Source organism: Pollachius pollachius (assembly GCF_949987615.1).
Source record: "Pollachius pollachius genome assembly, chromosome: 1".
Lineage (NCBI taxonomy): Eukaryota > Metazoa > Chordata > Actinopteri > Gadiformes > Gadidae > Pollachius > Pollachius pollachius.
In genome coordinates, this window is record NC_136934.1 from 4,234,729 (window position 1) to 4,259,675 (window position 24,947).

At 49.8% G+C, this 24,947-nt stretch overlaps 2 protein-coding genes across 3 annotated transcripts in view; both read left to right on the top strand.

Moving 5' to 3' along the window:
- Positions 1-9,496, top strand: part of LOC307081288 (tetratricopeptide repeat protein 28-like) — a gene marked incomplete at its 5' end in the record, with an annotated part of 178,628 nt that extends 169,132 nt beyond the window's left edge. Inside the window, 11 exons of one of the 2 annotated variants that reach the window (XM_079744400.1) lie at positions 1,702-1,846; positions 2,185-2,364; positions 2,467-3,020; positions 3,370-3,617; positions 3,709-3,833; positions 4,160-4,391; positions 4,722-4,798; positions 5,562-5,585; positions 6,458-6,587; positions 6,865-6,972; positions 7,102-9,496. In XM_079744400.1, the coding sequence (XP_079600526.1) occupies positions 1,702-1,846; positions 2,185-2,364; positions 2,467-3,020; positions 3,370-3,617; positions 3,709-3,833; positions 4,160-4,391; positions 4,722-4,798; positions 5,562-5,585; positions 6,458-6,587; positions 6,865-6,972; positions 7,102-8,756 (3,478 nt within the window). In that variant the 3' untranslated portion in view covers positions 8,757-9,496. The remainder of the gene's footprint in view (positions 1-1,701; positions 1,847-2,184; positions 2,365-2,466; positions 3,021-3,369; positions 3,618-3,708; positions 3,834-4,159; positions 4,392-4,721; positions 4,799-5,561; positions 5,586-6,457; positions 6,588-6,864; positions 6,973-7,101) is intronic. The other variant, XM_079744401.1, reaches the window with a different exon arrangement.
- Positions 9,497-10,018: 522 nt separating this feature from the next.
- LOC307087383 (phosphatidylinositol transfer protein beta isoform-like) lies at positions 10,019-24,947 on the top strand. Its single transcript, XM_079752946.1, has 11 exons — positions 10,019-10,079; positions 12,310-12,340; positions 13,248-13,393; positions 13,599-13,690; positions 13,899-13,906; positions 14,029-14,103; positions 14,703-14,786; positions 16,910-16,987; positions 18,537-18,647; positions 19,034-19,156; positions 22,106-24,947. The coding sequence occupies exons 1-11, from the start codon at positions 10,060-10,062 to the stop codon at positions 22,151-22,153; spliced, it is 816 nt and encodes a 271-aa protein (XP_079609072.1). The 5' UTR covers positions 10,019-10,059; the 3' UTR covers positions 22,154-24,947.

The window sequence follows — 24,947 nt, forward strand, 5'->3', positions numbered from 1 at the left end:
GGCCAGGAGGAGGGGGCTGGTGATTGGGGTGAGCCAGAGGCCTGAAGGCAGGCAGCAGCAGGCTTGGAGAGCAGTCTGTGGGCCCGGACGGAGCCCTGCGGCCCTACTGGCTGGTGGAGCAGATGGAGGGCGGTGACACGTTGCTCTGCTGTCTGCGGTATCTAGAGCTCTCTAACCCCGCAGCCAAATTGGGGGCTGTTCTCAGCGTGGCGCGCACCGCCGCCCGGGCAGGAAGTTGTCATTCATGTGACACAGCGGGATCTCCATTAGTAGTCGGCTGCTAATCAGAGTGAGATTGATTTTTTGGTGAATGCTTTAAAAGCGTGGCAGTTTGTTTGCCGGGGAGGCCCTTGGTGTCACTTAACCATCTGCCTCATGATCAGGATCTACGTCGTGGCCTGGACTGCTTTAATGTCGGGATACCAGCGATAAGTGGGGCAGAGACCATTTGAGTAGAATCCCCTCATCTTATGCACATCCTGGGACGATCCTTTGAGGTCGATAGCGTGTAGTGTGACTAACCTTTACGGGACGCATTGACATGGTGCTACACTGCCATCTAGTGGATGTTTGTATCATGACATTTCATGTTCGCTCAGAACTGGGAGTGTCCCTCTGCGAATCCTCTTGATATTACATAGATCACCTGCTGTTGGAAAGATCATTACTGCTGTTTTGAAAGAGGCTCGTAGCATTTTTCGTCTCTCAATGTGTGAGACTGCAGCCCATCTTTGGACCTTTCTGCACGGGGGAGAGAAGAGAGGATCCAGTGTTTTGAGCCATCTCTCTTTGTCATAGTATTATTACAAACAAACAATCGTATGCAAAAATGCATTATCTAATGCAATCCTATGCAGGAAAACCCATCAATGGCCCTTGCCAAATACGTCGCCAGTACTACTGCAAAGCCCATTACCAGCAGCAGGAACACTTCCTGATGGTTTAACATGCAGGCGTATTCACATGCTGCCAATGTCTGGCCAACCACTAGCATGTCCCCAAGGCATAGATCCACACGTACAGAGCATGCAGCGGTGTGTAGCGCAGATTAGTGAGTGAACTCTGATCAAGGGAAAAGGCCATATCTGTAGAGGGATACTAATCTGCAATGTGTGTTATTGGGAGAAAAAAACTGATAGTACATCTGTAGTAGTAAAGTCCAAAATGTAGAGAGAGATAATAGAGATAGCGCAAGAGATTGTACTGTGGGTTGTAATAAACAATAATTGCCTCTGCCCAAGTGCATTTGTCGTACATACTGTACATACGTACATACGTACATACATACATACATACATGCATGCATGCATGCATGCATGCATGCATGCATGCATACATACATACATACATACATACATACATACATACATACATACATACATACATACATACATACATACATACATACATACATACATACATACATACATACATACATACATACATGCATACATACATATTGTACTTACATACATAAACAGGTTAATTAAGTTACATTTAATTTAACAGTATGTGCCATTCTCCAAATATATCGACAGAGAACAAACTCCCTAATCTCTCTCAAGCACGACTCTTGCACATGAGAACTCCAGAAATAGATAGTAGATAATAGTAGCCGCGAACGAAGGAATTTTGTGGTGCATAGAAAATAAAACGTCTTCCTTTCCCTTTTATTTTTCCCGTGCGTCGTGCAAACCCCAGGAGCTGCCAGAGTATGACCAGCCTGTTCAGCAACACCATGTCCCCCGCTAAGGACGGGTCCTCGTCCCTCTCTCGGTGCTCCAGCAACCTGGGCAAGCCCCCACTGCGGGCCCTCTACGACCTGCTCATCGCGCCGATGGAAGGGGTGAGCCAAAGTCACTAGTAACGGAGACAAAGAGACCAGCAAGAGATCCTGTGTTTGTGTTGTGGTCCAACTCATTCACGGTTACATCCAGGGCATTTAGCAGGCGCTTTTATCCGAAAGCGATTCATCGAAACACCTCACGTAAACATTCACATACTGACGGAGCCAACCATGGCGCCTCGCTCAGGGACACCTGGACACTCTAAGCTAGGAGGAACCGGGGATCGAACCTAGAAACCTTCAGATCACCGAGTCAACCGGCTGAGCCGGCCCCATGAGCCGTTGCTGTGCGCGGTGTGTGTGTGGCGCACGCTGACCCGGGTTGTCCTCCTCCGCAGGGTCTGATGCACTCCAGCGGCCCCGTGGGCCGACACAGGCAGCTGGTGATGGTGCTGGAGGGGGAGCTGTACCTCATCCCCTTCGCCTTGCTCAAGGGCAGCTCCTCCAACGAGTACCTGTACGAGCGCTTCAGCCTCATCGCGGTGCCCTCCATCCACGGCCTCGGAGCCAGCTCCAAGGTCTCACCTCAAATCTCCTTTCGGGGCTTTTGTTGATTTGCTGCTGTGGTTGAGTGGAGCAGAACCTGTTGTATTGACTCCTGTTTCTCTCCCCCCCGACAGAGTCACCCTCGCCGGGCCGGTCCCGCTCCCTGCGGGGGCGTCTCCATGGCGGCGGTGGTGGGTAACCCGCGGCTGCCCTCGCCCGTGATGGACCGCTGGCTGTGGGGGCCCATGCCCTCGGCGGAGGAGGAGGCCCTGATGGTGGCCGAGCTGCTGGGCTGCCAGCCGCTGGCCGGCGCCGTGGCCACCAAGGAGAGGGTGATGAGCGCCCTGGGCCAGGCCGAGTGCGCCCACTTCGCCACCCACATCTCCTGGAAGCTGGCCGCCCTGGTGCTCACGCCCAACCCCGAGAGCGGGCCGTCGGGCCCGGGGGGCGTGGGGACGCCCGGGGGGAGGGGCGGCGGCAGCGGCGGCGGGAGGCGGGGCGGCGGCGGCGGCGGCCGGGGGAGGAAGGGCTCGTTCGGGAGCAGCTACACCATCCCCGAGTCGCTGCACATGCAGGACGACGGCAGCGACGTGGAGAGCATCTGCGACAGCCCGCCGCTGCAGGAGTTCCTGCTGACCGCCGCCGACATCCTGGACCTGAGGCTGCCCGTCAAGCTGGTGGTGCTGGGGTAAGCTGGCCGGACAGGGGGTGGAGAAAGGGGCAGGGGGGGGGGGGAATGTGTTGTTCCAAGCGGACTTACCTGAAATCAATACTTTGGCATATTCATTTTTCTAATCTTTGCTGTTCTTTTTTGTGTGTGTTTTTTTGCATGTGCGTGTGGGTTTGTGTTTGTGTTAATGTGTGTGTGTGTGTGTGTGCATATGTGTGTGTGTGTGTGTGTCCCTGCGTGTGTTTGTGTGTGTGTGTGTGCATGTGTGTGTGCGTGGGTTCATGTGCCTGCGTGTATGTGCCTGCGTGCCTGTGTGTGTGTACGTGTGTGTGTGTGTGTGTGTGCGTGTGCCTGCGCGTGTGTACAGGTCGTACCAGGAGTCCAGCAGCAAGGTGACGGCGGACGGCGTGGTGGGGCTGACCCGGGCCTTCCTGGCGGCGGGGGCGCAGTGCGTCCTGGTGTCCTTGTGGCCCGTGCCCACGGCCGCCTCCAAGGCCTTCGTCCACGCCTTCTACACCGCCCTGCTCAACGGGACCAAGGCCAGCGCCGCGCTGGCCGACGCCATGAAGGCCGTCCAGAACAGCAAGCAGTACTCGCACCCGTCCAACTGGGCAGGTAGGAGACTCCGCCCCCTCGCACACACATGGTACATCCTCAGTCAGAGAGGCTGGTCTTCCATTGTCCTCTCTGTGTGTGTGTCCCTCAGGCTACATGCTGATCGGTAACGACGTGAAGCTGAACAGCCCCTCGTCGCTGATTGGCCAGGCTCTGGCCGATATCCTGCAGTATCCTCAACAAGCGCGGGACGCCCTGCGAGTGTTGCTTCACCTGGTGAGTGGACAAACACACACACACACACACACACACACACACACACACACACCACAGGTAGAAAGAAGGGTCCAATGCAGATACACGCTGGAAAATTCAGATCAGGTTTAAGAAGAGCGTATTTATTTTGCTTTATCCCACACATTGTTCATACTCTCAAGGTTGTGGTCGTTGGTAAACAGATTTGGTTTGACAATCGATACCATGTGAGGACTTTTACTTTGAAATCTAGAAGGTTCGAGGTGTGAGAGTAGTAAGACTGCTGAATGCAGGATGAGTAGCCTAACCACTCACCGCCTGTCGTGTTCTCTCGTGTCCGTGTCCAGGTGGAGAAGTCCCTCCAGAGGATCCAGAATGGCCAGCGTAACTCCATGTACACGTCCCAGCAGAGCGTGGAGAACAAGGTGTGCGGCGTGCCGGGCTGGCAGGCCCTGCTCACCGCCGTGGGCTTCCGCCTGGACTCGGCCGGCCCCGGGATCCCTGCCGCCGTCTTCTTCCCCACCGCCGACCCCGGGGACCGGCTCCAACAGTGCAGCACCACCCTGCAGTCTCTGCTGGGTACGAAGCCCCTACAGTCTCTCCCGGACACAAGCTAACACTGTAGCCACCAGCTATCTCAGGCCTACGCCGACATCCAGATTGTTCCGGAACAATCCAGAATATATGACTATGTTAGATTGATTTGTTTGCTTGTCATGATGGCTGGAAATAGTTTCTGACTCGCTCTACAGAAATTGCTTTGTAGCGAAACTAGAACAACAGCCACCTGTTCCCTTTTGTGCTCCTTAGTCAGTGTGATGACTGGTCCATGTGTGTGTGTGTGTGTTAGTGTGTGTGTATGTGGGAGTGTGGTTAACAAAGGTTTCTCTTTGATCCCCCGTCCCTCAGGTCTGCCTCCCCCTGCTCTCCAGGCTTTGTGCAAACTCATCACCGCCTCAGAGGCCGGCGAACAGCTCATCAACCGGGTAAGTTTCACCGCTGTAATAATAATATATCCGCAGCACCGGCTTATTAAATTAACACGCTTCACTAAGGTCTTTGACGGCGTTGACATTTTGTGATAATGGGTAATGAAAGCGATCTTTGCCGCTTTTGCTTTTTTTCCCGCTTTTTGCTGAAATGTTGACGAGCCTTTGGAGCGAAAAAGGTTCAAAGAGGAACAAAGCGCTGGCAGGATATCACGGCCCAGCCCCGATGCGTCAGTACGAGTTAGACACCATGACCCACTGGCAGCTAACGGCGCCTTTAAAACAGTGTTAATGGTTGCAATGAATCCCAACTGGTAGAACCCCCCCCCCTCCCTCCTACGTGGGGGAGGCAAGCCTTCACCCCCCTGCTCTACACCTCGTGACTGTGGAGGATTAATTTGACGCTGTTGTGATTTCCTCTGTTCTCTCGTGTAACTTGCGGTCATCACATGCTAAGATTTACTGCGGGTACTGAAGAGCTGGCTTTGGATGATGTTGACGACTCACACAAAAAAGCACATGCTTTGTTTATGCATCACTGCGTAGCAAGAGAGTGCTGCCATGATTCAGTTTGTGACTTAAGACGAGGTGGTCAAACGTAAGGGTAGAGACAGTATAAGACATTCCTTTGTTGCTGTTTTCCTTTCTCTGTTGCACCCTTTTACCCTTGGCAGAAACAAAACTCAAAACTGCATGCTATTAAAACAAATTTTGTGTTTCTATATTCTCTCTTCCCCTTCCCCTAACCCACGATATAAAGGCTGTTAAAAATATGGTGGGAATGGTAAGTGTGTCTTCAGCTTCCTACACTTCCATCTCCCATCCCACTCCTCCCCACCAATGCCGACAGTTTTGCAGGACACTCATTCGCCATGCTTCGCTTCTTTACAAACTGCAATGCAGTCGCTCATCATGCACTGATGCAAATGTGTGTAGTATGCTACGTGCCGTGGTGCTGTAGAGATAGTCCACTTTTGAGGCGTCTCTGCGCATTTCTTCTCTTGCTTCTCAGTGGTCTTTAGGATTAAGGGGGGCTTTGACGTAAGATTCACAAGCCTGGTGAATTCCAGGTCAGAGGAATGCAGTGGTGGTCATGGGAAGGGGCGATGTAAAAGCTGATGTAAAGAAAGAAAATGGAACATTATAATCCTGTGGAGGGGTGGAGACAAAGCCCCTGTTTTCACTTACTAAAGGGGTTACATCAAGTTTGACAAAGGTGTCTCTGTTACGGGTCATATAATCCCACAACAAAACAGGCAAAACAGTGTGTGCTCAGGGCACGTGTACATACACCAGCCGAGCAGGGAACAGATTTGTTACAAAGCCTCATTGCTTTTAGACATTGCTCCTATTGTGTTCACCATAAGGAACCATTGAATCAAGGCAACAACCAAAAGGCCAAACGTCTGTACATCTAAATGTACCTTTGTTTCTCCAATACGATGGGTTGGGTGGGTTCGTCAGTGCGTTTGATCGCGCTTTTGTACCTCTATATAAACGCCAACACAATGGCTAGGACATTAAACACAAGTTTGTTTAACAGATAAACTTACCATTGTTCATTTCACCAAATCCCTCATATTCAGTATTTTAATGGATTTTTTTTATTTAGTTATTCACCCATTAATCTCCTCTCTCTCCTCTTCCCGTGTCCAGCTTCACCAGGTGCTAGTCCAACTCCAGACCGGGGAGAAGGAGCAGGACTTCTCCTTGCTTCCCATTCAGGTGTCCATCAGCGTTCAGCTCTGGAGGCTGCCAGGATGCCATGAGTTCCTCGCCGCCCTGGGTCAGTCACCCTATGCTAACAAGTCACATTTAGAGTGAACCCAAACGATTCTGCCAAATCACTGTCACTGTCTTCACTGTCACCACAAACAAGTGGTTATCAGTGGCAACAGTGGCAAAGTGATGCCTTAATACCCCCACACACACACACGCGCGCACAGACACATGCACTCAGGCACGTATGCAAGTGTGCACAACCACACACACACACACACACACACCGAGATAACCTGTGGGCTTCGTAAAGGTCATGCTCTTTGTTATTCTTCAACATGCAGGCTTCGACCTGTGTGAGGTAGGCCAGGAGGAGGTGGTGCTCAAAACAGGCAAACTAGCCAATCGTCGCACCTTGCACTTTGCCCTCCAGTCTCTGCTCGCACTCTTTGGTAAGATTTTGTATTTATTTCAATTAAATACTAATAACTGTCAAAGCCATATTAATATGATAAAATATTGGTATGCGACTGTTCTTTTACGGCTCCCTGAACACATTGTTTTTTTTTTGTCTTTTCAAGACTCGACAGAACTGCCCAAGCGCCTGAGCCTGGACAGCTCTTCATCCCTGGAATCCCTGGCGTCTGCCCAGTCCGTCTCCAACCCCCTGCCCGTGGGCTACCCCAGCCTGCCCTTCTCCCCCCCGTGCCTGGACAATCTGGCCTCGGACGCCATCTCCGTCTACAGCCTGAGCTCCGTGGCCTCCACCATGAGCTTCGCCTCCAAGTCGGACTGCGACTTCCTGAGCCACCGGCAGCGCAGCGGCGCCACGGCGCACTACGCCGTCCACAAACACCCCCACGTGCCCCGCAGCCGGTCCTCCCCCCACGGGGCCGCCACCGCCGCGGGGGGCGCCGGGCGCGGCGAGGAGGAGGAGTACGAGGGCTTCTCCATCATCAGCAGCGAGCCCCTGGGGAGCCACTGCGACTCCCTACCCCTCCCCCCGGGACACGGCCAGCGCCACCACCGCGGGGGCCGGGGGGTCGCGTGCGGGCCGGGCGCCGCCGCCGGGAGGGGCTACGCCGTGTCCGTGTCCTCCAGGGGTAGCGTCAGCACGCCCACCTCCCCCGTGAAGACCTGCCTGGCGCCCGGGCCCAACTCGCCCTTCCAGAAGGTGGGCAAGGTGAGCAGCTCGGACACGGGCGAGTCGGACCAGTCCAGCACGGAGACGGACAGCACGGTCAAGTCCCAGGAGGAGAAGACGGTCCCCTTGGACCCCCAGGAGCTGGCCCAGAAGATCCTGGAGGAGACCCAGAGCCACCTGCGGGCGGTGGGCAGCCTGCAGCGGGCGGGGGCGGCGGCGGCGGCGGCGGGCGCGGCGGGGAACGCCTCGGCGCGGAGCAGCGCCTTCCGCTCGTCGGAGAGCAGCGCCTTCAGCCGGCCCGGCAGCAGCGCCAGCGGCCGGGCGCAGTCGTCGCCGCGGCCCAAACCCCCGTCCCGCTCGTCCTCCCTGCAGAAGATCAGCTCGGGGTACAACAGCCCCGCCGCCTCAGAGTCCTCCCAGCGGGACGGCAGCCACCCCTCGCCTTCCCTGGACAGCCACGCCGCGTTCAAGCTGAAGTACCCCAGCTCCCCGTACAGCGGCCACATCTCCCGTTCCCCCAGCAACGTGTCCCCCAGCTCGGGCCACCAGTCCCCGGCCGGCAGCGCCCCGTCCCCCGCCCTGTCCTACTCCTCCACCGGCTCGGCCTGCTCCACCTCGACCAACGACGCCGTCCCCGACCTGGACCGGCTGAGGAGGGGGGTCATCGACGAGAAGGTCCAAGCCATCCACAATCTCAAGACCTTCTGGGCCAACGCGGCGGCGGCGCAGCAGCAGCATCAGCAGCAGCACCACCACCACCACCACCACCACCACCACCTGGGGCCTGTGAAGGCCGTGCACGGGGCCCCGGGAGTGCTGGGGTCCACCAACAGAGACGTGTTGAGCCTCCTCAACCTCTCGCCGCGTCGCTGCTCCCCAAGCGACGGCCAGGACAGCCTGGAGCTGCGGGAGTTGGGGCTGCAGTCGCTGGACAGGACGGGCAAGAACTCGTCCAACGGACACCGGAAAGTGTCGCCCTCGCCCACTATCTCCACCAGCAGCAGTCCTGGTGCGCGCTCCATCCGACTCCCTTCCGGCAACGGGTACAAGTTCCTGTCACCGGGCAGATTTTTCCCTTCCTCTAAATGCTGAGACACTTTAAATGGCCCTATACTTTTACAAGGTATTTACGTGGTGTGGAGGAGGAGGAAGGAATTTATGAGGCTCCGCTGTCAGTCTGCCCAACTCGGTCCGCAGTTTAAAAAAAAGCATTTGATTGGTCGGTCAATGAGTGTGAACCCCAGAGGCACATGTATGCTTTGGAATGTGTCTTGTCATTGTGCCCATAACACTGTAAAATGGCAATGAGAAATACTCAACGACCTGATACTGTGTTTGTGTGTAACTGTGTGTCAGGTAGATGTAAATGCCAATCCTCCAAAAACCTTGCTGTCTGTATGGGCCAAGATGCAGCAGCTCTTAACTGTTTTACTTCATTCTGTTTTGGTTTTGTTTTGAACTATTATGGTTATGGTTATTGTTTGTTATTGTTATTAATATTATAATTATTATGTTTTGTAAATTAATTCCAGTGTTTCACAATCAGTATTACACGTTTTATATTATTAAAAAAGTGAAGAAATCTGTACCATGTAAAGATGAAAGAGTGAAAAAAAGATTTAATATTTTTTATTGAAATCAAAAAGGCATTTTGCCTGATTTCTTTGTGAATTGAGTGTCTGCTCCGAAGCATGCATTCTCTTGCTATTCAATGTTAATTACCATGTATGACTTTTTAGCCCATGATTTTTTTTAGATTGAACATGGAATTTCCATGACAACCATCTGTCATTTATCAGTAAATGGTTTAAATAAAAAAGAAATCATGTTTGCTTTCTTGTAGTACTGTCCTCATGTGATTTACCAGCCAAATATTAATTGGGGACGTATGGATCAAAGAAATTGCACCCGCCACCTCAACACATATTCCTAGAATCCTATATAGTTCACAGATGACCAACATGAGCTCACACCCAACATGTACACAAAGTCACATAGTGTTAAAAACAAAAACAGAAAAAGCAGTCTATCGTATTCTGATTCTATCAAACATTGCATTACATAACACACTCTATGCATCACACATTTTCAACATAATCTGTGTTAGAAATCCTAGTGAGCTGTGTGGAATCATTCCGGTGGACAGGGGCGGCAGCGCGGGGGACGTCAGGTCTCGCCGCCCACAACGGAAGGTCTCTCTTTCCCCTCGGTCTCGGCCAATCACAGCGCAGAGATTGAGACTGATTTCCTGGTTGCAGCGCGCTGCAGACAGCGTTGCCAGATTGGGCTGGGAAATCAGGCCCAATCTGGCAACACTTGCCAGCGCGCATGAGCCGTTCATAAGGGCGCATGACGTCAGCGAGAGAACACAGTAGACCTAAACCGAAAAGCTGCCATGGTCCTCATCAAGGAATAGTAAGTGCAAAATTTAATATCTACAGATTGTTTCACATCGGATCTAAAGCAGGGCAGGGCACTTCATTCAAGTAGTGAATGTACGTCATCTTTAGTTATCCTGTCGATGTTTAAACAAGAGTGTAAACTTTATATTTGACTGTATATGTGGGGATGACACACGAGGGGAAGAAGGAGAAGGGAGGGATTGCTCAATAGCTGGGTCTGGGTCCGGCCTACCGGCGTTGACAGCCCCGCTGGTCCCGGGTGACAGCGGCGGTGCGGTCGCCGGCTGGGTTGTGGTGGAACTCGGGTGTTCCCTGTGACAATGACACCGTGAGATCGCGTTTGTTGACACTGTGTGGGGGTCCGCGCCGAGTTGGTAGCCTGACACCCGGGCAGTGCTAACTAACGAGCTAGCTAAGCTAACCTAACGGTGCGGCTAACGGAAACACACTGAAAGGAAATGGGAGTCGTTTATTAAGATTTTTTTTTATTATTGTTTTGTGCATGGGTTTTCTTCGGGTTAACCCGGTTTTGATTGTTTTTGGTGAAGGGGAAGCTGTGTTGTGTTCTTTCTGTCTGTGCTGGTCGTTTGGGTTTGTTAGCTTGGTGGCTAACGCTAGCATAGGTACTAACTTTAGCTAGCTCACCCGATAGGTTCATTAAAAACAAGTCGATCGTTTCAAATAGGGATACGAAACTCAGTCAGTGCAGCGCACAGAGTAAATGGACGACCATGGCCCGAGGATTTATAGATATTCGACTCCATTTATTTCAAGTCTCTCTATCTCCAGAAACGAAATCTTGCTCCATTGCTAACGTTAGTTATGTTATATTGATGCACGTATTAAGTGCATTGCTGTCGCATACTACGAAGAGGGCTTTCTTTATTGTTTTAATCTTAGATTTCAAGAACTGAGTATTCTACTGCCCGGTTGGGAGCTGTTGTGCGTGTGTATTTCAGTTGGCTGTACCGACCACCAAACAGCAGGGTGTGTTTTGAACACGAGCTGTCATTAGGACATGGTGTGGATCATTTAAAAACAATCCATACAACCACCACTGTTTGTTTCGCGGTTTGGCCTATTGTTGTGAGGCTTGTAAAAGCGTTTCATGTATCCCAAATTAAAAGAACTCATTTAACCAAATTGTTAAGTTCTACCAGGAATCTTGGTTATAATTAAAATACACAAAGATCAATATACAGTAATGATAGTGCAATAATAGTGTTTACTGTCACACCTGATGCTGGTCATGGTCTAAACTTTACCTGAATTTGACAATCTGTCAGTTGGTTGCCTACTCAATGACTTGCTCTTGACTGTGAAATGCAATGACGAGGCAGACATCATGCCATGCAATTGCCCAATCATCATAATGGGGTTCCTGATTTGATGTCACAGTATCAATATGCTGCTGGCGATATCAGGACTAAATTGTCGAAGGTGAATAATGCAATTATTTGTAAAATAGAAAAGCTCAGTAGACTGTACCATCTGTGACCTGGTCCCCCCCCCCCTCAAACTTTGTTCATCATTCCAGCTGTGTTGTGGAAGTGTACCCTTTCAAATTCAAGCCTTTTAGCAAGGATAGATTGTGTCATTTTCCTGTTGGCACGTCCCTTGTAGTTGCTATGGCACCATAATGGAGACCTCAGTTGTTGTTGTTTTTAGTTTTTGTTCCAGGAATATTCCCCGTTTTCAATGTTGATGCTTTACATGGCCGTAAACCTCTCTAAGAATGTAACCAATGTTTATTTACTGAATCAAACATATTTCTCCTATAATAAGCCACTTTGGTTAGTTATTGCTAAATCTGGATGTGGAACACATCCCTTGGACAGCTCTGCTTGGAAACCTTTTAACATAGTTCCGCCAACCATTTGTATCATCTTGGCTCTTCTCATGGCACTCCTCAAACACCACTAGGCCCTGCTCATTCTCAGGCCTCTGTTTAGCCCTGGAGTGCGGTGACGATGAAGAAGCCACATTCAGCTGAAATCAGCACAGTCTAAACGGGTACTGGTAGTAATTCTTTCCTCAGGAAGTCTGACCACAGAATACCTCTTTGGTGACGAGCTTTGTGCAGAACTGTCATGCGTTGGATGTATAGAGCATATTCAAGTTCTAAGAGTTCAGCCTGAACGATGCATGTGGTTGTTCAGAAAAGGCGTTTAATTTGTTTAATTGTGATTTGTGCAACTTTGTACGTTTTCTAATGTTTTTAATTTTTCTGTTTTTCCCTCCAGCCGTGTGGTTTTACCTTGTAGTGTTGAAGAGGTGAGTTCTTCTGTTTGTCTTAATATTTGTCCTAGGCTGTATCTCGGAAACCCACAATGTTAGCAAAGAAGATTAGTATTGAATTGATTTTTCCGTGACCCTCCTGTCGCTGATACTAGTAAGGACTTTGTTAACAAGCAGCTTATAATGGGCTGCTGATTCAAAGTATTAACATAAGCCTTTCAGAATGAGATCGAGTGCTAGGGTGGATGTTTCCCTTGTTTGTGGTAAATGCTGGCTTGTCCGCTCTAGCCTTATATAGTAATGTTCCTGCAATTAGCCCCACTTATTGAAGCCCACTCGTATCGTGGAAAGGAGACTCCCTCCAAAGAATCCTTCTGAAACATTTTTCACAACAGAAGTGTAGCCAAACAAAAAAAAATTGGTTTGGAAGCGGATATTGGCCTGCAATGTGTTTACTTGTTTTGAGTTTTAGATGCAAATATTGCTCGTAAACTCAGGGTGTGGTGTGCCTGACTCGCGAGCCAACAGTCAACCAGAATAGACTTTTGACCTTGCCAACTCATGTTCTCACTTATGTAAGCCTCTGAACCTCGAGTTTCACGGTACCACAACTTGATTTTATTTGCACTGATTCTGCAGATGTGATGGTTCTGTGTATATGTCTCAAGCTTCCAGAGGCCAAGTGATCAACACAACAGCGCCTTTGATCAGTTAAACTGTTGTATCAAACAGAAAATCTGGGCACCATTAAAATGCTTTCCTTATTGTGTGCATTTTCCTAATTATCTTGATTCAGCTAGTGTAAACCAGAACATCTGTGAAGCATACACCATTCAGTTCACAGAGCCCAATAACGGAACCAGGTTCCCACCACTCCCTAGTCGATAAGGGATGTTTGACAAAGCGCTTGTTTGCTGAGGCGACGTGTTTTCCGCTGTTCCAGTATCAGGTGGGCCAGCTGTTCTCGGTGGCCGAGGCCAGTAAAAATGAGACTGGCGGCGGCGAGGGTATTCAAGTGTTGAAGAACGAGCCCTACGAGAAGGACGAGGAGAAGGGACAGTTCACCCACAAGGTCTACCATCTAGCAAGGTAACGGGCCACCGTCGTCCTCACCCCTCAACCTACATGATGGCCCAGAGCCCCACGGGCAGTGTAATGGCGCTGTGTGGCCACATAGTGGCAGTGTTGTATCTGTGTGTGAAGTGGGCCCCAGCGTTTACCCCACACTGAAACCATGCATGAGACAAGTGGGCGAAGCGTGACGATTGTCCCTTCCCTCTTCCCCGTACTGCAGCAAAGTCCCCAAGTACCTGCAGATGCTTGCCCCCGAGGGCTCCCTGGTCTTTCACGAGACCGCCTGGAATGCCTATCCCTACTGCCGAACTAGTGAGTGAGATCCCTCATCCTGGCTCAGTCTGGCCTCTCCTGTCCTTCTACCCAGTTCCCCAGATGTCCTTGACCTTATGCCTTGTGTTGTGTAGAATGCTGTGTGTATGGTGTAGAATGCCTTGTGTTTATTGTATTGTTTGTGTTTAAATGTCTCATATTTGTCTCTCTTTGTCCCCCTCTTCTCTCATGTGTGGTGTTCATCCAGTTGTGACGGTGAGTAGATTAATGCACGCACGGCACATATTTACCAGTGGAAAAAGGGGAAACTGGTTCTTATCAGCATCGTATTCCGTGAGCGGAAATAGTAAAGGTCAATCTTTTGATGTGCATTTCAGAACGAGTACATGAAAGACGACTTCTACATCAAGATCGAGACGTGGCACAAACCAGACACTGGATTGCTAGAAAACGTGAGTCCTCCTGCAGAGCTCTTCCACATTGAGCGGTCCGGCCGGTGCTTATGCTGCGATCCTTTTGTATGGTACACTGGCACGCCCGTCCTGCTCTAGCGAGAATGTGACATCATTTCCTGGCTTGCAGCACTTATAGCGTTCCCGTTTCTCATTGGCTAGTCATTGTTATTGTTATATTATATATGTTATTTACATTAGCATCTTTAGCAAACCAGCCCGAAAACAAACAACACAACTTTACATTGTATTGCACGCACAGCAAGACCGTGCGATGCATAAATTGGTGACCGGAATAAAGTAGCAATGTGTGTAAGAACATTTCAAATCTACCTTAAAATGACCAATGTGGTACAAATACAAAGAAAATAAATCTTTTTACGGGTGCAGCCATTGAACTCGGTATACTCTCAGAATTCCGAGTGGGACCGACCAAAATGGGGCGTGCCTCTGTGAAATGCCTCAAGACAGCTGGGAGATTTACACCTTACGACTCGTACGGGTGGGCGTACCATACAACTGGATCGCACCATTATACTGTAGGCTCCAATGTGGTGGACTGTCCTCCTAATAAGGATGTGTTGGTTGTTGCGTTGCAGGTGCACAAACTGGATGAAGCCACGTGGAAGACCGTGGACGTGGTGCCCATTGACATCGCAGACAACAGTCAAGTGGATTCCAGTGTAGGTTGAACCTCTGATGCCTCATGGCAATCTCTCTCTGGCATCCCCGTGTGGACATGCTTGTTCATTGCATGCCTAACCAAACCTAATTGATTCAGTAACTGTTAACTTGTAGTGCATATCATAGTGTATAAGGAAACTGTTAAGAGAGTCTTTCAAGGGGAAATGGGCCCATCCAATCTCCCTACTGCAGATCTACAGGGAAATAGAAGTTGCACAAAGGTTGATCGCTTGTTACCAGTAAATGATCATTAATGTAGGCTCCTGATAGAAGCATTAATTAGCAAGGTGCTTCTCAAAAGCAACAGAAGTAGTGACTTGTTTTTAGATGCGTGTCATGCATCTGTCAATATATCGTGAGGCTGCTTTTCTCAAGGATGTCTGCAGGTAATATGCAGACATTTTGGTTGACTGCCAACTCTCGGTTGAGAGTCAAACCCCATAACCACTAGATTTCCTCTCTCGCAGTGCAATTCATTTCTCAGTGAACGTGTTCCTGTTACTTGGGTGTTTATTAAGCATGATGAAAGTATAGTGATGGATGAAATGGATATTTGTTTTGCTCCACCAGAGTAGAGCGTTCTCTGTGATGAGCTGTAGCAGGTACTTGTGGCTAAAGTCTTCATGGGACTGAACAATCTCCCAAAGCCTAAACATTGGTCTACTGAACGGTCAACTCTTTAGCCAGTGTATCTCTTCATTCACCTCTTCCCAAATAAAACATGCACAGACTCGTGTTTATCCTCCTTACGCCGATGTTAGAAATGTTACACACTGTTGCCAGTGCCTGACAAGGCATTGCCTCATTTCGGCCGTTTGCGTGTGGGTAAGCACACTCCTGTGTGTGTGTGTGTGTGTGTGTGTGTGTGTGTGTGTGTGTGTGTGTGTGTGTGTTGGCAGTTATTTGCCTGAGCAGCAACGGTGGCGTGCGTGTGCTTGCTGATATTTGCCTGAGCAACATTGTGTGTGTGTGTGTGTGTGTGTGTGTGTGTGTGTGTGTGTGTGTGTGTGTGTGTGTGTGTGTGTGTGTGTGTGTGTGTGTGTGTGTGTGTGTGTGTGTGTGTGTGTGTGTGTGTGGTGTTAACGAGGCGGACGTGTTTGCCTTGCTGGAGCAGTCTGTTGTGTCTGAGGGCCCTATCAGCACCCAGCCTGAGGCATGGCTGCAGGGCCTGGGGCGAACCGCCAGCATAGATGAGTTTGTTAGTGTAATTAAGGCTCACAGCGCGAGGCATACGCCGGAACTAAGACAAACACACTCGTCTCTCTCCTTCTGGCTGCTCTCCTGCCTCTCACACCGCATCCTCCTTGAACGGGGAGCTCTCCTCGGCTAGCGCGGCACATCGATTCACAGACCTCATTAGTGCAGCAAGTGTATTGTTATAGTGATGGAGCTCTCAACATCAGAGCATCCAAATTACATTTTGTGTGTGTGTGTGTGTGTGTGTGTCCTCTTCCACTCTCCTGGCCCCCGTGTCGACCCTGAAAAGTAGTTTTCGCCTGCAGGCGGGTCATGATTTATTAAAAGTCGCTGGGCCCTTGGAGCCGAAACTAATTTCAGAACCATTTTATTTATTTTTGTTTTTGGTGGTGTGTTTTTAACTTTTATTTTTACCTGTCAGTCGTGTGAAGTCTTCTCTGTGAGCCCTTTCAAAAGAAACTGGGACTCAAACAAAGAAAGTTTAAGGGTGCGCACGTCTGAATGTGTGCATGAAGTCCAACACACAGTTCATGTTTGTGTATTTCTGTGCGTCTGTGTGTGTTTTTTTTTGTCCTATTTTCCTTTTTTTTTTTTTAAATATCCTTAACACTGTTGAACCAGGGTTGCGTTTTAGCCCTCCCTGTGCAAAACAAACTATGTTGTTTTGCTCTATTGCACGATAGGTGTTCCGCTGCAGCTGTGTATGGCTGCAAGATGTTGTCTTCTGCTGCCTTCCCTCATGCTCTCTAGAACCGCTGTGTGTAGAGCTCCCCTCCATCCCCCAGTCAGAGCCTGGGCCCCGGGTCCGAGATGCCTCCAGTCCGGCCCCGGTGGCCTTGACTCATACACACTGTGGCTCTAGGGTGGGGTTCTCGTGGCTGTTTCCATGTCAACGTCCTGAATGCGTCTCTCTTTCTCTGTGCAGGATTACAAGGCGGATGAGGATCCCGCCATGTTCCAGTCAGTCAAGACTGCCAGAGGACCCCTCGGACCCAACTGGCAGGTGTGTGTGTGTGTGTGTGTGTGTGTGTGTGTGTGTGTGTGTGTGTGTGTGTGTGTGTGTGTGTGTGTGTGTGTGTGTGTGTGTGTGTGTGTGTGTGTGTGTGTGTGTGTGCTTCGAGGACATGTGACTGTCACTGGTTTTCAATTTAACACAGTAGCGCTTTTGACTTGAGGGCTTGTAGAGAAACTAAAGCGTGGTGGTGGCAGACGTCCGTATGTCTGTCCACCGTGTGTTGGCCAGTCCACGCACCTGCTCCCGTGCGCCGGCCCCTGTGTGATTCAGCAGAGTTTCCATTTTGTAGTGGTGCCTCTCCGGACTATATCATGGAAAACTTTCCAAAGCTCCCGTGGAACCCAGGCAGCCAAACGGCGTTTAAGAAGTCTAAATAAGAGGCGCACAACTTTTTGTGTGATTTTTAATTGGATCACTTTTCCCATTCGCTGCGGACAAGCACCTTTTTACTTCTTATTTTATTTTTTCCAAGAAGGGGAAATGAGTTCAGTGAGAACAGAGGCGCAATTTCTCCCCGCCTCTGGGAGCCGCGGCGGAACTCTTGTCTATCTCTGCATGCACACATGGTTGCATATCGGTAGCCTTTGTATTTCTGAAAACTGCAGCTTTGAGTGAGGCGCGGCGAGGGGGAGAGGAGAAATGTCACCGTTAACGTTTTGATGTGGAATCATTTTTATGTCGAGTTCTCCTTTTTTTTTTAATGCTTTTTTTTTTTGAGATCCGAACTTTTCTAAATCCACCACAAATGTAGAAATGTTGCTCCCCCCCCCTCCCCACCACCACCCCCCCACCCCTATCGCTTGACTCCGTGATCGCAGCATCAAACACTTGTGTGATAGGCGGTATGGGTGACTGTGGGGGGCGGGGTCGATTGAGGCAGCTGTGTATTTTCTCCTAGAATGCCGAGCCAGAAAGAAGTGATTAATTAAACGTGTGTGTGTGTGTGTGTGTGTGTGTGTGTGTGTGTGTGTGTGTATGTGTGTGTGTGTCGCACAAGCCGGTCCTAGGTGTTAATAATGTAACCCGCTTTGCGCGACGCCTTTATCGCCGGGCGAGCGCCGTTTTATCTGGCGTTTGACGGCCACAAAGGCTCGCCTGTCGGGAGCGGTGTCGCTGTCAGGGCACAGGCAGGGAAATGGTGCCTTCATCTGGAGTTTATCCACTTTGCTCTGCTCCCTACTCACCCACACCCGCGCACACACACACTCTGTCTCCTTGTGAAGTGCTGGAGGAAGAGGGTGCGAGGGAAAGATGGGTTTAGAAAGTGCGTCGTAGATTAGGGGGACTTTTATCAGGGCGCCGCATGGCCTCATTGATAATTATTTCAGCAGGCTACATACCCAGAGCATTAGGAATTGTTGTCATTTCGTATTTGCATACAGCGATTAGTATGAAATCGTTTTTTTACTCGGGTGTGTTTCCGCATTTCCGAAAGTTTGCCTTAACTTTCGCCGTTTGGGCATATTTGTTTGTGTGCTATTTTGGAGACGGAGTAAGCATAACTCTGCTGTTTGTTTCGCTCTTGCTTTGCCGACAGAATGAGCTGGACAATAAGAAAGACTGCCCGAAGATGTGTGCCTACAAACTGGTCACAGTCAAGTTCAAGTGGTGGGGCATGCAGACCAAGATGGAGAACTTCATTCACAAGGTTTGTAAGGTTGATGCTCTGATATGTGATTATTATCGCCGGTGTTGTTAATCTTAATCTTATTTTAGATGTGTCTTTTCGTGTTATCGGAGACTGCGATCCAGTGAACTCTGTACATTGTAGACAGTTTTGATTTAGCATATTCCAGCCCTTTAACTGCTGACAATTTCTCAATGTCTCCATGTGCGGTGACAAAGTGAAGCTAAATCCTATCCCAATACAAACTGCATGATTCTGAAGGACTTCAAGTCATTTGGTTTCTGGCATCATTACCTAGCTCTACCCAACGAGGCCCCATTTGTGTCTCAAGCAGTTTTTTTATTTGTGGCGACGAATGACGTCTGGGCAGAGGGACTCTCACGCGTCTGCTTTCCCCAATCTTCCAGCAAGAGAAGAGGATCTTTACAAACTTCCACCGCCAGCTCTTCTGCTGGATCGACAAGTGGGTGGAGCTGACCATGGAGGACATCCGGCGGATGGAGGCAGAGACGCAGAAGGAGCTGGAGGAGGTTTGTATTCCCTGTAAACCGCCGCCTTCATGAACCTCAAACTGCCACCGACCCCAGGTGCACAGAAGGCCTTGTGAAGCCTTGCTCGTCCCATCTGCGTCGGCTTGGCTCGGTGAAGCCATCACAGAGATATTAACGCAGCGGACGGTTCTTACTTTTTTTTATTCCGGTGTCTCATCTGGTTAATTGGTGAGGATTGGTGTAGGAGTGCAGGAACAGCACTATAGAGAGGACTCAAATTGAAACACACTGATGTATTTGCTAGGGATGCACCGAAAATTCGGCCACCGAAAATGTTCGGCCGAAAATGGCCCAAAACAAGGCCAAAGGAGTAAAAAGGCAGAAAAAAAAATACAGAACATTTATATTTTTGCTGATGTGAGAAAAATAAGCAACCAGTTCCGAATGAGCCAGGTGCGCTTCATCAAAAGAGAGATTAAAAAAGAGCTGCACGTAAGTTTGTAAACAACTAAATGACAATACACGGAGATGAAGAAAGAGCCGAGCGCACCTGATGAGATGAACGAAAAACAGCAAAAGCCACATTCAGTATTTGGTTTCGGCTTTCGGCCAACTGTTTCAGTATATTCGGTTTCGGCCAAGAATTTTAATTTCGGTGTATCCCTAGCATTTGCATTCATGCCTGAATAGGTTTGAATGTCACCATTTCACTATATTAACCTGCTGTAGCTCCACTGTCTGAATGTGCTCCTTTGACACTATAAGATTCTACAGGGTGCTTCTTGGATGTTAACGAGCTGGGTGCATGTCACAGCGTTTAAATTGTGATTATGTGTCACTCTACCTTCCCTGCAAGTGTAGGTGAAACCTTAAATCAAACTAGGACAACTTTATGTCTCGGATTTACATAACTGGAAAGTCATTTGGCATAATCCTGCAGTGCTAAAGAAAATCGACACGAGAGTACATGGCTAAATATTTAAACAATGTATACGGGCGTATCTCTATGACATTTGTATATTCGACACAATGGCCCGAATATAGGAAGTGAAAGCTAGAGGTTTTACTACTCTTGATACTACGATTACTTTCGCACAAACAGATGAGAAATTGGGGGTGGGGCATGTGCCATTCCCTTTAGAGAACCGGCGCCACTTGCATTTTGTCTTGCACTTCTCCAGCAACAAAAGGCCTCCCCTTCATCTGTTAAGACTCAAGCTTCTGTAGATGTCAGTGCAAAGGGATCCCTTCGTCGCCGAGATGCCCGTTAGGTCCACTGACCCTACGGGGTTGTCTTTTCTGATTCCTGTGTCTAGATTCGTAAGGAGGGCTCTGCACCAAGGCTGCAGAAGAGTAGCCAGGCCAGACTGAAGGTTCTGTGGCTTGCAGTGTGTAAGTCTTACCCCGCTGGAGGCCACTAGCCTGCCAAGCACGTATAGGGGTCTCCCCCTTCTGTAGGCACGTTGAGGCTTGTCTTCACACCCCTCCCCCCGAGCGGTTTCCACTTACCACCGTCTTCACTCTAAACAGCGGTGTCATAGGCTGTTTGATTGGTCCACCGTGTCTGTGTGCACTTTCACTCTGACGCCACAGCTCCTTCTATATTGAAGTGCAGAGAGACGATGACTCACAAAAGATGCCTACCTGGGCATTGTACCCGTCTCTAGGAATCACAGTAGCTAGTTCCAGTCAGAGCGGGAACAATATTTTTTATTTTGGACTTGCTGAAGTCATTCTGAATAAGGCTTTAATATCCTGGCCCCACCATCAGCTCCTCTGCAAATTGCAGTTTTGAGATATTTTGTCCTTATAAGGAGAACAAAGATTCAGGCCAGAACGGACCCAGCTCAAACTTTCCTTGTCGTCTACCAGTACCTTGTTCCTGGACCCCAACCCCGCCCCCACAGTCTCACAGGTTGCCCAGACATGTGTTAGCCATTCCCCCCCCCCTCCTGAGTAAGGCAACAGGCAGGTGCCTTCAAAGAAGGCTGTGATTAGGGGGCGAAGGCCGGGGCGCTTAGCCCCTAGGCTCCAGGGTCAGCCAGGGTCGCTGTAGCAAGTAGGGCCCTGGTTACATCTAAAACCACCAGAACAGGCCCCATTACGTAGGGTCTTCACAGAGCCCACACTTAAGGTAAGCTTTGGTCTCGGTGTCTTAAACGGCCCGGAGCTATGTCCGTCGGTGGCTGGGCGGTTGAAGAAGCCGTGGTGAACCTTCACTGGGTGAGTGGGACCACCAGGTTATGGAGCCAATGCACGGGCAGCCTGGAGGTGTGCTGATGTTCTCACGTTGATGAGCTGGTGGACAACTGTGTGTGTGTGTGTGTGTGTGTGTGTGTGTGTGTGTGTGTGTGTGTGTGTGTGTGTGTGTGTGTGTGTGTTGGGCAGACGGGTCTTCAAGATGGCTCTCATTAACATACAAATGGAATTCTGCAGTAGAAAGGCGGGCTGTGCTGTGATTGAGGAACGGGGCTGGTGGGAGGCCGGGAGAAGTGGATGGAGAAGTGGTGGGATAAATCCTCCGTCCGTTTCATCAGACCTGTCTGTTCCTTTGTTTAGGGCCACAGTTGAACCGTCCCATTTAAGGTGTTCGGCTATCAGATTGAACCACTAATTGACTTTCTCGAGCCATCAGCCCTGGGGTGGGAGAATCTGAAAGCGATGCTTTTATCTATCGCAAGACAAACAAGGTCCGAGACGAGAGCAGTTTTAGCAACTATTGGTCGGAAAAATAACCTCTAAAAACTGCATTTGATTTATTACGGGGGAAATAAGAATCATCTTTCGACGGAGGTAGAGAATAACGGCGTTCTGCCTGTTAACGTACCCAAAGCGCTCCACCTTCACAGTATTTAGCGGCCGTTCCGGCAGAACTTCACTTGTGCACGCATGCAATCTCCGGACCTGTCCCCACTTGTTAGTCTCCAGGAGTTAGGAGGAAAGTATGTCTCACGTGTGTCCCTGTCTCTCCCCTCTCTCCCGCCACAGCTCCGCAAACAGGGGGACGTCCGAGGAACCTGCGCGGCCGCCGAGTGAACGGACCCCACGGATTTTATAAACGGACGACCATAAGGCCAACAGTGATGAAGACTGCGAAGAGGTTCTCCCCCCCCAGGGGGACCCCTTCACCTTGACTGATTCAGGCTGCCGAGGAGGGGGTCCAGGGAGCAGGTCCCCGACTTGCACCCAATCATAGACATTTCTATCCACTGGGGAATTGATTTCTAGAAAAAAGTGACACGATCTTAGCTGATAAGGCTCCGGTTAATTTTGATCTTTTTGGACCGAGGGGGGTCTGCCCTCGGCGCCTCGTCGTTGGCGAGGCCTTGCCGTCGGGGAGAGAGGTGAAGAGCGGCACCTTCTCAGCGTTTTTACCCTGCTTTGATTCCACAGCAACAGGCGTTAGACCCACCTTTCTGTTCTGCTCAGGGGAATCCCTTTCTCTGTAGTCGGTTGCACCCCATTTGTCCCCCCCACCCTCTTCCTCCTCACCCCAAGTTTGTGGCCACTTTTTGTCTCCAAAACATTCCTCATAAGACAGACGCCTTCCTGCCATCCCATCCGTCGTCGTCACCTCACCCTTGTTAGAGCTGCTCTGTAGCACAGTGATCTGTATTTCCAAGCATCGGTCTGACTGCTCCATCCTAATCATGTATTTTCCTGCCTTGGCCTTCGTTAAGAGATTACTAATGCCTGTTAACCTACCAGTCCAGCCCGGTTTCCCAAAGCATTGCATTTCTTTAACACTGACAATCGTGTCCGCACAGGTATTCGCTTTCTCTCCCGAGCAAAAAGAGCCAACATGACACACAGGAACACACGCATACACACACATGCATAGACACAAGCACAAACGCAAGTGGATTCATGCACGGCCACTAGCGCACGCTTCCCCTCACCCAGGTGTGCTGGATGCCATCGCTGTGACTGATCCTTCCTAAAGGCTCACTCTGGGCAGATCTCTGCAGGCTTGTTCAGCTGACGGATGGATCTTCTCAAAAAGTGCCCGCAGCTCTCTCCATGATTGGCCCTCACCTCAAAACAAACACACACAGAGAGTCTCCGAACACACTCGCAGATGTACATAAAACAAACCCCCTCACTTTCCTCGCGGATCTCCCTGGGGGGAAACGCGCATCCAGAAAAACAGCCACAGATGGTGCTACGCCCAGCCACTTTTTTTTTTGTTTTGTTTTTTTCACCACCAGCCAGCACCCTTCTCTGCTCGGCACTCCTCTCCCAGTGCACCCTTGAGGCCTGCCTTACTACACTGGTTCTCCGGGGTGCCACTGAGGACAGGAGCCCGCGAGAAAAAACAACCCCACTTCCCCACGGCCACTCGTGTGTTTGCGCTCTAATGCTCGGTCTGTTTACAACACTGCAGCAGCCTCCCTCCCTCCCTCCACCTACAGCAGTCTACATCACCAGCAGCACAACACATTCCTGCCTTCTTTACCCCTCTATGACCCCCCCCCCCCCCCCCCCCCCCCCCCCTGTACCCCGCAGAATTACCTCCATGGCCCCCGCTACCTCTTCTCCCTCTCTCCCCGGTCGGGGCGCTATCGCCCGCTAACGGTTAGCATGCGTGGGTTTGACGTTCATAGACGAGAGGGAGAGCCGTCGAATAGGAATGAAAGTGATTGTGTGTAGGGTTTTGTTGTCGAGGGGCAGGGAAGATCGTTGTCGCCTTGTGTGTCAAGTTTTGTTTGCTAATCCGAGTTAATGTCGTCTTTTAATTGCTGGTGGGTGTGTGTGTGTGTGTGTGTGTGTGTGGGGGGGGGGGGGGGGGGGGAAGGGGGTGACTGGGGCCAGCCATGAAGTGAGTTTGTTGCTCTTGCTGTGTAGGGCTGCAGGTTTGAGAACTGCGTCTATACCCGGGCGTTCTTTCAACCGAATGCATTCAAGCTTGCATCTCACAAACGGGCTTGCCATGTCGGCTCATTATCCCAGGTGTTCCTCTTCATGAAATCGAAAAGGTTCATTTTGCTGCTGTTTTTTTGTTTGTTTTTTTAATCCCTTCCTCTGTACCCCATGACTCGGACTGCGTGCCTCAAAGGAAAGCGACGGCTCTCGGAGGACGGTCGTGCATTTCAACTCAGTGCTGGGTATCCACATGTAGTCCGAGGGAGGGTAGGTGCCGTTGTCGTACTGCATGTCTGTTTGTGTTTTGGGCAAGATGGCAATACGCTGGCATGAGGTATGGAAGGTGGTCTAGATTAAGCCTGTAAAGAAATGCATGGGAAAGCAAACACAAACCCATCAATCCTCTACTGTATGGAGATACCATGTAGTCTCAAAGACTGAAGCGTTGCCTTGTAAACAAGTTCAGTCCGGAGTGTGCCCAAAGTCTCTTTAGCAAACCCTCAACGCCTGCTGTCTATGGAATCCAAACCCGCCAGAAAACTACCGCCAAAACAATGGTTCCACTATCTGTCTCAAGGCAGTGATTTAGGGAGAGGGAGTCTTCGTATGGAAAGGACAGAAAAGCTAGTTTGATCATGAGTTAATCTTAAAACTTAAATTTATATCAAAAAGAAATCTTGCTTTTAAAAATATTTCTGATCTTTTTTTTTTTGAATATTCAGGGGACATAGTAGTGAATGTACAATATGTTGTGCCTTTTTTCTTTTTTTTGTAGATTCTTTTGTGCCATAAAAGTCTACACATTGTATCTTAATATCAAATAAATTTCACCTCAAAACGTTTTCAAGATCATGCCTCATCTGCCACATGCATACTTTTGCGTATTGAAGTTTTCCGAAAAGGAAAAAATTAACTGGCCTTTAAATCCCCATTTTTCCTTCAGACTAATAAATGTGCTCATGTTCTG

Bases quoted from the DNA above. Each gene is read 5' to 3' on its own strand.
- LOC307087383 (XM_079752946.1), top strand. From the start codon at position 10,060: ATGGTCCTCATCAAGGAATA. The intron at 13,394-13,598 runs GTAACGGGCCAC...CCCGTACTGCAG, and splicing joins AAGGTCTACCATCTAGCAAG to CAAAGTCCCCAAGTACCTGC. The intron at 18,648-19,033 runs GTTTGTAAGGTT...CCAATCTTCCAG, and splicing joins TGGAGAACTTCATTCACAAG to CAAGAGAAGAGGATCTTTAC.